Genomic DNA, 13,663 nt, shown 5'->3' on the forward strand with positions numbered 1-13,663 from the left:
CCCATGCTTCTCCACGAATCATCCCTAAACTCCTGTCCCAGTTCTTTTTAAAGGGAATTCATGCAAATTACTAGGACTGTTATAATAGGATTAGGTTTATTGAGAGAAAAATGCGGGAGGATTTTTATATCCTTTTCTAACTGATGTGGTATAACAAACTGCACACACACAACCTGTACATACTTGTGAAGTTCCCCTCCATTCAGGGAGTTTGGTAACCAAGACTTACATCTTGATTACCTTTAATCACCACATAATTATCTCTGCCAATGTGAGTGTCAGCAATCAACAACTAGTCTGCCATCACTCCTCCCCAGAAGACCCGCATTTCCCCTCCATTCAGATAGTCATGCTGACTTAAGAGTCTGAGTGGAGGAGCAGGGGACATCAGGGGCAGAGCTACTCAGATCTGCTCCTTGCTCCCATGTTGATGTGCATATAAGAAAGGAAAAGTTCCTTGAAATTATAATATAATGCAGTGCAGACTCTGCATGCTAAAATGTATATACATATTTTCCTACACTTGAGAATGGGAGGGAAAGAAGCATTTTGAGAGCGGGCTGACTGGGTGACACATATAAACACCAGCATATATATTGCTTGGTTTTGCAGTGTTTGGGATTAGTCTCAAAATTATATACTCTTCAGCACAATATGATTTCCCTAGATGAGCAGCAGTGAATACAATCAATGGAAAAAATATTGCATAAAAAATGTTTACTATAAAATCATTAATAGTAGTAACAATAATATACAATAAGAACAAGAAATTACAATATTAGTATACTGACATTGACACAGAACTACTTTAACCATTGTCTGAAATTTTTGCTTTCTACAATGTTTATTTTCTAACTGTTGCATTTCATAGTCCTCTGCAAAATATATAAATATTTAATTTTGCATCATTATTTTGCTAGCTCCATATAATAGAAAATTTGATACTATTTAAGACTTCTTCCTTCTAAGACATCATATATATCATTCAATGTATATTCGAGGTATTTTATAAGTTCTTCTGAGTCTTTTTCTAAATAGCTAGTTATAAGACTTCCTACCCAATCTTCAAACATGTTATATCCAACTCCGAAACCATCTGGCACGACTGGTCCAAACCCACCATGATTAATTGCTTCACTGCCTAATGTACTAGTTGAAATTATAATATGGTTTATGTTTTTGTAGGCTGGGTCATTATAAATATCAGGCATACGTCCACCTCTGCGCTGGACGAGGTACTTCAAGGCAAATAAATGGCGATCAAATCCTTGGCCTGGATTTTAAAAAAAGGGCAAATGCATAGGGTAAGTATTAAAACAACAACAGGGCTTATAGATCCTGCCTACTAAAAAAGGCCACAAATACTTGAAAACCCACACATGAATGACCAAAAGCTCAGGTGAAAAGCAAAGCTAGCTATGTTTACTAATTTCAAGCGGTCTGCCCTGATTATGACTACCCTTGGATACAACCTAATGTACAGAAAGTGAGCTACAGCATTTTGATTATATACTTAGTAAATATAATTTTCCATTCTAGTTATATGAAATAGAAAACACTATTTACACATGGTTTTGTGAAAACACCTCCATTAAGTGATAGCTTTTAAACAGCTTCAAGCGGTTTCTTCAAGCATTGACTTGATGCCATTCCTGATTTTTATATTTTCCTGTTATCCTGGAATGACCTGCAACTTTGTCTAATGATGCCAGACAGCTAGACACCCATGAGTATCCCCAAAGATACACTGAAATGTCTCCCCACTAAGCATAACGATACTTCATCTTACTGTATGGCCACATTTGGTTTAGCATGACATGCATGTGCCTACCTTCCTCCCGATCTTCTGTGCTATATCTCTTCTCAGTTGGTTAGAGCATGGTGCTGATAAAGCCAAGGTTGCAGGTATGATCCCCGTATGGGACAGCTGCATAGTCCTTATTACAGGGGGTTGGTCCCTTCCAACTCTACAGTTCTGTGATTTTCCCACACAACTGAGCGCAAGAATCTGAAAGCGTTTATTTTCTTACTTTTCATTGTGTGGTTTAGCATTAATTGGTCTCAACAAACCAGCTTCATAATCTATGATTTCAAGTTGGTATATTTAATGGTAAACTATGGTCTGTGGTCTAGATGCAAAAAGGGAAATTTAAGCTTCTAAGCGCCTCCAGGCTACAGGAGGAAATAGGAGGGGGAAGCATGTAAACCTGGAAGGAAGGTAGCTCATAAATGCCATCCTAAAACACTATTTAGCATGGCATCTGAATGTCTATGACTGTTAGGAAATATGCCAAATTTTAGAACATTCCTGTTTCATAGAGTATTTATTTTATTTAAGGCTGTGTTTGATCATCTAGCAATCTCAGGAGAGTACACTGAAACAAATAAACAGACTTCAAATTACAGGGCAGATAAAAACGAACCACACCAAGTACAATAGTAATTAAAACAAATTCAGATAACCTACATAACTAAGAGAATTGTTTAGCAAATATCTAAGCAATACTGTTTTTAGCTGGTGACAAAAACTCAAATGTTGGCGATAGCCATATCCTGAAAGGGAGGGTATTCCACAACTGGGGCTCCACCACAGAGGAGGCCCTCTCTTAGGCTACCACACAGCAGATGTCACTGAAGTGTGGTAAAACATAACTGGCATCCCTCAATGACCTTAATTTAGGGACAGGGCAGTAGTGAATAGACTCTCCTAGTTTCATGAAGTTCCAAAGGACCTAAGTACAGTGGTGCCTCGCAAGACGAAAAGAATTTGTTCCACGAGTCTTTTCGTCTTGCGATGTTTTTCGTCTTGCGAAGCACGGTCCGTCGCAACTGCGCCTCTTCAAGCGGCTTTAAAAAAAAAAGTGCAAGATGTTTTTGTCTTGCAAAGCAAGCCCATAGGGAAATTCGTCTAGCGAAGCAACGCAAAAACGGAAAACCCTTTCGTCTAGCGAGTTTTTCGTCCTGCGAGGCATTCGTCTTGCGGGGCACCACTGTAAGCTGCTATCAAGTGAGGTGCTATTACTGTTATGTCAGTTTGTGTTTTAAATGTCGAAATGTTTTTGTTTTTGTTGTTCTTGTTTTTAAGATGTTTTCAGCTTGTATTTTTGTTGTGAACTGCCCTGAGATCTACGGATGAAGGGTGGTATACAAATTTAATAAATAAATAAAATAAATGAATAAAGCTGGCTTTTGAATTATTCAGAATCTTTTATCAGACCAAAAGAAAGAAAAGCCCTAATGCTGTATCACTGGGGTGATGCTACCTACCAAGTTCTGCTAGAATAACAAAAGATACAAGATTTTAGAATGCAGACACCGTAAAGAATAGATGTTGCTGGTGGGATTAATACAAAGAGCTCCTCTAGGGACACAGCACTGGACCTATAATAACCAAAATGCAAATAGCTATTCATAATTGCAAATCTAGCCAATTTTGAATTACAGAGAATCCTTCAAAGAAGAGACTTTTTTAAAAGTCACATATCTTCATTTCAACATGTTTTGTACCCTTCATTTAGAGATCTTTTATTTTAAAAGCATGTGGTGAGAGGTTAACATTATAAATATACTAGAGAAAGGGCATTTTTCTCCTCTTAAGAACCAGTATGGTGTAGTGATCAGATCAGGGCTAAGGCCACTGGAGTTCAAAGCCCCATTCAGCCATAAATCTCAGGCTAGTCACAAAGGCTGCTGCAATCTTTTGCACTGTTACCTAGTAATAAGTAAGCCCCATTGAATTCAATTAACTTAATCTTGAGCAGACATGGACAGGATTGTGCTGTCAATTTGTCATCCTAACTTACCTCACAGGGTTGTTGTGAGGATAAAATGGGCATGGGAGAATGACGTATAATGCCTTGAGCTCCTCAGAGGAAGGGGGATATATAAATGAAATAAAGTATGAAAAATATTACTGCACTATCTCTCAGCAAAGTCTTTAGTTAAATGAAGAAAAGCCAGAATGAATGTATCTCCATGTGAAAACTCCTAGGAAACATTACCCTTTCTGTAAGACAAGTCAAACAACAGAAATCCAATATGAATGAGAAAATGTTGAAAAGGCCTAACCTAATGTAGCCTCCAGCTGCAAGCGCCTATGATACTTCGAACATTCGTCAATCATGTTTCTCATATCTTCAGTGCTATGCTTCCCTCGTTGATCAATAAATGCAACTGTACATTTTTTTGTGTACACAGATGTTGGTCGAATTGTTTCAGTGCGACCATGCTTAAAAGCTGCGGTACTACATGCTTCGTAAGAAGGAAGAAGTTTTCCATACTGGTGATAGACAGCCATCTGACATGCAAGCTGAAACACAGCATCAGGGCTCAAATTTTGATTTATTAAATATTGTTTTCCAAACTTTTTATACTTAAGCGTTCTAACACAGAACATTCCCCTTTTTTGATCAAATTTCTGACGTGCAGCACTTATAGCAGATGTTATTGTGTGATCCATATTAAATTCAAGCTTGTCACATGATGTAACAAATAGAGCTGGACTGGCTTGTGGTACAAGAGCCGGGTGCTCTGTGCTGTCCCTATAGACTTCATTAATAAAACGCAGAATTGCAATTCCATCTCCCCAAGAGTGTTCAAAATTTATTCCTGCAGTACCATCACTAGTGACAATCAGACTAAAAGATTTGTCAAACCAGCGATTGAAGCCATATCCATGAAGAAAACAATGAGTGAGCTCAAGTTCATTTTGGGGGGAAGCTCTATCTAAGCAAAGACAAAATACGGCACTGTCAATTTTCTTGAGGTTTTCTTCGTTACCTTTTTGAACAAGTTCCTGTCTTAATGTTGCCCAGGTATTTCTATCTTCAGTTGTCAGGTAGCAAAGTTCAAACTTAGGCAACCGATCAGCGTCGTGTATTATTTGTGTTAAATGAGCCAGGATTTCAGATGGGTGTAAAATGTTACCAAAAGCATCCAATACTTCAAAAACATAGAGATGTCCATTTCTCATCACCAACAAATGTCTTGCAAATTCACTTGTGAACAATGCATCTTTGCTTAAATTAGGAATTCTGGTGCTGTTGAAGAGTGACTTATATTGTGACATGTCTAAAGGATATGCATTCACCAAATACGCTCCATACCAGGATATACTAGGTGGAAGAATACGGATAAAATGTTTGAATACTTTACTCTGACCCCATTTGCGATTGACATAATATATATCTGGCCGCAAATAGTTATTCTTCAGGCTGTTAAGAAATTTTAACGATGATACAACCAGATTTGTTGCTCTCACTATTTGCCTGTTGTATTCCGGTTTTGGGTCAGGATTTAAAGTAATGAAAGGGTTGTAGTTTAAAACAATTGGATCTCTTGCAGAAAGATACATATCATACCAGGGCCCTACAAAAACAAAAACAAAAAACCAGTTAATAAAATGCACATTTGGCTCTTTGATATATCAAAGATAGTTGCACAATCAAATCCAAGAGGTCACCAGTGTGGATAACAATCACTGTCACATGTGCCATTAAAGAAAAAAGTCTACCTTAAGAAAGTTGAAGTCTTACCCAAATAAGAACAGTTTTCGTCTCTCTCTCTCTCTCTCTCTCTCTCTCTCTCTCTCTCTCACACACACACACACACACACACACCTCAAAAAGGATATTGGAAGGAGCAACTTCCCTAGGCAGAAGATTTTTGTTTATGTTTTTTTTAGCTTAGAAAAAAAGCAGGCATAAGGGAACATGATAGACATGCACAAAAGTATGTGTGGTGTTGAAAAATTCAATACCCCAGAGTAATCAGTTGAAGCTGAATTTCAGGGAGATTCAGGACAGAGAAATAGAAATAATGTATTTCATGCAGGGTATTGGTAAACTATGGAATTTAGTGATGGCTGACAACTTAAGCAGCTCCACAGGGGGATTAGATGAATTTATGGAGGATAAACCTATCAATGATGGCTATATATTCCCTCCAATATCAGAAGTATGCCTCTAAATGCTAGTTGCTGGGAATCTTAAGTGGGAGAGTGCTATTGTGCTTATGTCCTGCTTATGGGATTCCCATAGATATTTACTTAGTCAACAGCAACAGAGTGCTCAACTATACCGGTCTGATCCAATAAGCTCTTCTTATATTGGTCAATATTTATTCACCTAATACTAACAGAATATGTGTATTCATTAAGCTAAAGGTAAAGGGTAAAGGGACCCATGACAATTAAGTCCAGTCGTGAGCGACTCTGGGGTTGCAGCACTCATCTCGCTTTAAAGGCTGAGGGAGCCAGCGTTTGTCTGCTTCCGCAGACAGTTTTTCCAGGTCATGTGGCCAGCATGACTAAGCCATTTCTGGCGAAACCAGAGCAATGCACAGAAACGCCCGTTTACCTTCCCGCCAGAGCAGTACCTATTTATCTACTTGCACTGTGTGCTTTCAAACTGCTAGGTTGGCAGGAATTCAATAAGCTAATGAATACTAAATAAGGATATTATCTGGAGAATATGCAACACAGAGATTTGACTGTTCCAAAACTTGAAACAAAACCAGTGATTTAAGAACTTTGAAAAACACTGAAGATAACAATTATTTTTTGTGTGTGGAGAGTAATAGTCAAGTAAGTCAAGACTGGTCATACTATATGTGCTTCTGAGGACCAAAAGATACAGGATAATGTGTAGTCTACCAGACAGAAAGTTTCAGCAGAGGTACAGAGTTCATTCAGCTGACCATTTTGAGTGCTTAGTTTTTCTGCTTGAATTATGTTTTGTCTGCAATTTGAAAATGGAAAATGATCATGTGACAATTCTGTTATTCACCTAGATATCATGAGTGAACTAGCCATTGTGCAATCAACTTTTTAGGTTTTGGGATAGAGTATTCAACTGCAGTCTCCACATGAAGTGGAATTCTTACATGACTACTTTATCACAAACATATAATCTGGTGGGGGGAAACAATCAGCACATAATGAGAGAGCATGGTTGTTGAAAAATAATTCCTAAACTGTCTCTGGAATAAACATCAATAATAGTAATAACATCACAGTAATCCAAGTTTATGCACCAACTACTGGTGCTGAAGAAACTGAAATTGACCAATTCTATGAAGACTTACAAGACCTTATAGAAGTGACACCAAAGAAGGATGTTCTGCTCATTATAGGGGATTGGAATGCTAAAGTAGGGAATCAAGAGATAAAAGGAACAACAGGCAAGTTTGGCCTTGGAGATCAAAACGAAGCAGGGCAAAGGCTAATAGAGTTCTGTCAAGAGAACAAACTGGTCATCACAAACACGCTTTTCCAACAACACAAGAGACGACTCTACACATGGACATCCCCAGATGGGCAACATCGAAATCAGATTGATTATATTCTCTGCAGCCAAAGATGGAGAAGCTCTATACAGTCAGCAAAAACAAGACCTGGAGCTGACTGTGGCTCAGATCATCAGCTCCTTATAGCAAAATTCAAGCTTAAACTGAAGAAAGTAGGAAAAACCACTGGACAGGTAAGATACAATCTAAACCAAATCCCTTATGAATACACAGTGGAAGTGAGGAACAGGTTTAAGGATTTAGATTTGCTGGACAGAGTGCCTGAAGAACTATGGGTGGAGGCTCGCAACATTATACAGGAGGCAGCAACTAAAACCATCCCAATGAAAAAGAAATGCAAGAAAGCAAAGTGGCTGTCCAACGAGGCCTTACAAATAGCGGGGGAGAGAAGGCAAGCAAAATGTGAGGGAGATAGTGAAAGATACAGGAAATTGAATGCAGACTTCCAAAGAATAGCAAGGAGAGACAAGAAGGCCTTCTTAAACGAGCAATGCAAAGAAATAGAGGAAAGCAACAGAATGGGAAGAACCAGAGATCTGTTCAAGAAAATCGGAAATATGAAAGGAACATTTCGTACAAAGATTACCATAATAAAGGACAAAAGTGGTAAAGACCTAACTGAAGCAGAAGACATCAAGAAGAGGTGGCAAGAATACACAGAGGAATTATACCAGAAAGATATGGATGTCTCGTACACCCCAGATAGTGTGGTTGCTGACCTTGAGCCAGACATCCTGGAGAGTGAAGTCAAATGGGCCTTAGAAAGCACTGCAAATAACAAGGCCAGTGGAAGTGATGGTATTCCAGCTGAACTGTTTAAAATTTTAAAAGATGATGCTGTTAAGGTGCTACACTCAATATGCCAGCAAGTTTGGAAAACTCAGCAGTGGCCAGAGGATTGGAGAAGATCAGTCTACATCCCAATCCCAAAGAAAGGCAGTGCCAAAGAATGCTCCAACTACCGCACAATTTCACTCATTTCACACGCTAGCAAGGTTATGCTTAAAATTCTACAAGGAAGGCTCAAGCAGTATGTGGACCGAGAACTCCCAGAAGTGCAAGCTGGATTTAGAAGAGGCAGAGGAAACAGAGACCAAATTGCAAACATGCGCTGGATTATGGAGAAAGCTAGAGAGTTCCAGAAAGACATCTACTTCTGCTTCATTGACTATGCCAAAGCCTTTGACTGTGTTGACCACAGCAAACTATGGCAAGTTCTAAAAGAAATGGGAGTGCCTGATCACCTCATCTGTCTCCTGCGAAATCTCTATGTGGGACAAGAAGCTACAGTTAGAACTGGATATGGAACAACTGATTGGTTCCAAATTGGGAAAGGAGTACGGTAAGGCTGTATATTGTCTCCCTGCTTATTTAACTTATATGCAGAATTCATCATGCGAAAGGCTGGGCTGGATGAATCCCAAGCCGGAATTAAGATTGCCGGAAGAAATATCAACAACCTCAGATATGCAGATGACACAACCTTGATGGCAGAAAGTGAAGAGGAATTAAAGAACCTTTTAATGAGGGTGAAAGAGGAGAGTGCAAAATATGGTCTGAAGCTCAACATCAAAAAAACGAAGATCATGGCCACTGGGCCCATCACCTCCTGGCAAATAGATGGGGAAGAAATGGAGGCAGTGAGAGATTTTACTTTCTTGGGCTCCATGATCAGTGCAGATGGTGACAGCAGTCACGAAATTAAAAGACGCCTGCTCCTTGGGAGAAAGGCGATGGCAAACCTAGACATCTTAAAAAGCAGAGACATCACCTTGCCAACAAAGGTCCGTATAGTAAAAGCCATGGTTTTCCCAGTAGTGATGTATGGAAGTGAGAGCTGGACCATAAAGAAGGCTGATCGCCGAAGAATTGATGCTTTTGAATTATGGTGCTGGAGGAGACTCTTGAGAGTCCCATGGACAGCAAGAAGATCAAACCTCTCCATTCTGAAGGAAATCAGCCCTGAGCGCTCACTGGAAGGACAGATCGTGAAGCTGAGGCTCCAATACTTTGGCCACCTCATGAGAAGAGAAGACTCCCTGGAAAAGACCCTGATGTTGGGAAAGATGGAGGGCACAAGGAGAAGGGGACGACAGAGAATGAGATGGTTGGATGGTGTCCTTGAAGCTACTAGCATGAGTTTGATCAAACTGGGGGAGGCAGTGGAGGACAGAAGTGCCTGGCGTGCTCTGGTCCATGGGGTCACGAAGAGTCGGACACGACTAAACGACTAAACAACAACAACAACAATAGTAAGAAAGTTCATGGGCATTTTTTTAATTGCAAGAAAATTAAAAACCAACCTGCTATATAACTTGTATGCTTATTAAGTCTATCATGTTCCAGAAGATCACGATGTATTAACCTCCCTTCTCCAGCTTCAAACTTTCTAGCAATTTTTTCAGTATTTCTAGAAATTGAAAAAGTGTTACTCATCCTAGCACTGGATTTCAATAGTATTTATTATAATAAATTATAATATTTCATTAATATATTCCCTTTTATGTAACACATATATGCAATATATAGTGCCATCCTTACACACCTGGACAATAATGTAGGTTGTGCAGGAGCAGTGTTTCAATGAATCACACATTAAATAAACATTATATGAAATTAGGGGTGAAGTAAATATGACTCTGAAAAGAGTCAAGTTAGGTGTGCTCCTTAATCAAAGTCAAGGCTAACAAATATTGTAAACAGAAATTGTTGTAATTCCAGGCTTGGAGTTTTTGAGGAAGTAAATGTTTATATGAATTCTATTTAGGAGTCCATAAAGACAGTTTGCTATGACAGGTCTTCCTGATCTTGCTGCATGAATCATTGACCTGTATTATCAACGCAAATTCCAGGTCCCCTATGGTGTCTACAAATTCCAGAGAACTCAGAAGAGTCTTCCACTGTGCATGCGGAAAGAACCTGAGGTGGGACTTGTCTCTCTTATCAGGGGCCTTAGCAGCTAGGTTTTAGAGAAGCAGAAGCAGCAAAAGGACTTGGGCTGTTTCTGCCACCTCTCAGACCCAGTATGAAGTCACACCAGAACCCCTCTCCCTGGTTCCTTCAGCAAAAGAAGGCAGAAGAGGCAGAAGTCCATCCCTAGTATATTGTGCCACTTCTGATTCTCCAAAGCCGAGCAGGAAGTGAGTGGTAGAGCATACCACTCCCTTGCATAATCTGCACACACCAAAGAATTTGGGGGAAGAGGGAGAGGAAGTGCACTGCCAACCAACAACAAGGGCTGGACCCCTAATTATCAGTGAAACAGCACCATCAACATACAAACTATGTATTTAAGTCAAAGGGATGCAAACTATGTTTTTAAGTCAAAGGTTTCACAGAAATTGTGGTTTCTGAGGAGCGGGAAGTGGCACCATACATTTGTTCTGGGAAGGAGTTACCAGTAAATATAAGAAGCTATTTTACATTGAGTCAGAGAATATGTCCAGCTGGCTCAGGCTGTGTATACACAACAGTTTCGTCAAGAGCCACTGGAGACTGTGTAGTTGTTTTTTTCTACATAGTCCACACACAATCTAGATCTTTTTTATTTTTTGGGCCCCCCAAAAGTGCTTCTTGAGAAATTGGTTCCATTTTCAAAAAGGAAAGCTCATTGCAGATTGATTCTGCATTACCCCACAATGTGTCCATTTGAAAAAAGGCCCTCTGCGTGGTTCCCTGTAATCTCACTTCTCGCAGTGTGAGGACCGCCAGAAGGGCCTTGGGCTGAACAATGGGGGTGGTGACGTTCCTTCAGGTATACAGGGCTGAGGCCGTTTAGGGCTTTAAATGTCAGCACCAGCACTTTGAATTGTGCTCGGAAATGTACTGGGAGCCAATGTAGGTCTTTCAGGACAGGTGTTATGTGGTCTCAGCAGCTGCTCCCAGTCACCAATCTAGCTGCCGCATTCTGGATTAACTGTAGTTCCGAGTCACTTCAAAGGTAGCCCCACGTAGAGCGCATCAAAGTAGTCCAAGTGGGAGATAACCAGCGCATCAAGATTGTTGAGGACAGAAAAGTTACGGTACATTTTTGTGCTACAAATGGCTTAGTGTGTACACAGCCTCTGTCTTATTTCTACACTAACTAATAGCATCTCTGCAGGGTTTCAGACAAGATGCTGAAGATTGAACCTGGGACAATCAGTATGCCAAGCATGTACTGTGCTACAGCTCTTCCTATTAGCAAGGAGCACCAATAGAAAACACATACAGAGCCATACAAGAGAGTAGTTGTTTAAGCAGCTGCTGGTGATAGAGCTGGAGAGCAAATGTTAATTTTTGTGTTTACATTTGACATATTGAAATAATTGCAAGTGTCATTTCTTGTACCTGTACTCTTCTTCATTCAATAGTGGCTTCTGGGCAGCTAAATATCTATTAATAGTATCCTCCAGTTTTGGAATAGGCAATCTACAAATGGATATTGACAAATTATAGATCCGGCACATAAATCCTCAGAGATTACTACCTCCCCTTCAATATACCAGCCCACCTGTTCATTCATATTTAAATTAATAATTTATGGCACATAGACACATAATTTATAGATTACCTGGAGTGGGGGAGAATAAATACTCTTTTAATTTGCAAAGCCTTTGTTGCCTGATCACCCAGAGGTGATTCTTACTTGCTACAAGTATTATTTAAAAAAATTAAAGACAACTTAAATAATGAAGACACCAAAGCCTCTTATCTACAAATGTTAAAAACAGTAAGAGTGGAAAGACTACTAGTTCTATTTCCACAATGATACATTCACACTGAATCTTTATGCCTTCTAAGATTTAAAGGATATAATGCACAATGAAAATCAGAGGAAGCAAAATAAATCACATATCAGGGACCCCCTACAGTAGCAAACCAGCAGTGCCTGACTCATACTGATTTATATCTGCAATGTCAGCAGGTGAGGACCAGTATGAGCTATCCCCATGCTCATAGAAACATGCATGCAGATACACAACAGATACACAAATTTATATCCTGCAGTATAATCAGGATGGTTAAACAGTTATTAAATGCTGCACACTTTCCACCTGTGCACTACATCCATTTATGGACTGTGAGCAGCCATTGAACAGGGTGCAACTATTCCCGTTAAACTAGACATATTAAGGCGTAATTAGTCTTAATTAATGTTTAGGTTTACCAGGAAAACTGATATGAGATTAGTTTTAATAGAACAAATGTTAGGTGGGCAGATGTGCACACAACGTCAATAAATATTATTTATAAATCAATCAATGAAGGAATCCTTCTCAGGTCCTTCTACTCAGGACATGCATAAGCGCATCGGCTGCAGTTTGTGTGTTGTGCAAATGCTCCCTGCAGTCCTCCAGAAGCTGGAAACAGGCTAGTTTAACCCCTGGTTTGCTAGTGAAACTGAATTACAGTGTCAAAAAATGATGCACGTCTAAAAAGTGTGTCACCAACATGAAAAGCTCGGAAAGCTCTGGGCTTTGCTAATGTCCCTTATCAGTGTTCCATCTCTGCATGGTGTACCCATAAAGGATCCTAGTGTTCAGCTGGCATGAACAAAAAGAGTCTTGTGGTGCCTTGATGCCTAAGAGCGCAATCCTGTCTGTTTACCAGAAAATGTACTTCCACAAAGCTCAACCAACTTGCCCTAAAGTAAGTGGCCATAGGATCACAACCCAATATACTGCACAGGATAAGTTTCTGCAGATGGTGACTGCATTAGTATTTAAGGCGACAGCTTTTAAAAATGGTCCTGATACGACTCACAACGTGGTCAAATCTTACATTTTGCACTTCAGGGTGTAAGGAGGCGCTAACTCAAGTAGGATCAGCCCCAAGCACTCTGCCCAACAAGCGGGCCGGCTTTCACTTGAGGTGCCTTGTTGCGTTTGCTCTTAAGTGCAAACTACTGTGCGTATATAACCCCTGTGGGAGCTGGAACGAGTGGCTTTTGGGGAAGAGGAGGAGGAAGAAGAAGAAGGCACGAGGGACCTGCTGGCCTTCCCGCTTCCTCCTCAGCTCCTCTTTCTCCCTCACACCACCACCCACCCCCTGCAAGTCTGGAGCAACGGCGACGCGGGGGAACCTGGGCAAGCTGGGCTGGAAGTGCATGGTAGGAATGGTGCTCCGGTGCACGAAGTGATGGTCCGTGTCCTGCTCCGACACGATGCCTTCCAGCTGCCCCACGGTCCTCCAGTAGCGGCGGCTCCTGGCCGCGCTGCTCCACAGGGCCGCGGCGCCCCACCGTGGCCTTGCTCGGTGCATGTCACGTTGAGAAGGGGGGGCGGGCGGGAGTAGCAGAGCAGGCGCCAACCGATCCTCGCCGGCACGCGCTTCTTAGAATGGCGGCAAACGGCCGCGGCGGGTGGGGTGGGGCGCT

The 13,663-nt window shown here is 40.7% G+C and overlaps 2 protein-coding genes across 2 annotated transcripts in view; one reads left to right on the forward strand and one right to left on the reverse strand.

Annotated features, from left to right (window-relative positions):
* Window positions 1-728: 728 nt before the first annotated feature.
* LOC309514379 (carnitine O-palmitoyltransferase 2, mitochondrial-like) lies at window positions 729-13,630 on the reverse strand. Its single transcript, XM_082191453.1, has 5 exons — window positions 13,370-13,630; window positions 11,635-11,715; window positions 9,609-9,715; window positions 4,069-5,367; window positions 729-1,273 (listed from the first exon to the last, which is right to left on the reverse strand). Exons 1-5 carry the CDS (start codon window positions 13,546-13,548, stop codon window positions 945-947), a joined length of 1,995 nt encoding a protein of 664 aa, XP_082047579.1. The 5' UTR covers window positions 13,549-13,630; the 3' UTR covers window positions 729-944.
* RHOBTB3 (Rho related BTB domain containing 3) overlaps window positions 12,292-13,663 on the forward strand; it is a 34,799-nt gene continuing 33,427 nt past the window's right edge. The window contains exon 1 of the mRNA XM_082191470.1: window positions 12,292-13,396. The gene's annotated coding sequence lies outside the window, so the exon portion shown is untranslated. The remainder of the gene's footprint in view (window positions 13,397-13,663) is intronic.

Source organism: Podarcis vaucheri (genome assembly GCF_965113315.1).
Source record: "Podarcis vaucheri genome assembly, chromosome: 11".
Taxonomy (NCBI): Eukaryota; Metazoa; Chordata; class Lepidosauria; order Squamata; family Lacertidae; genus Podarcis; species Podarcis vaucheri.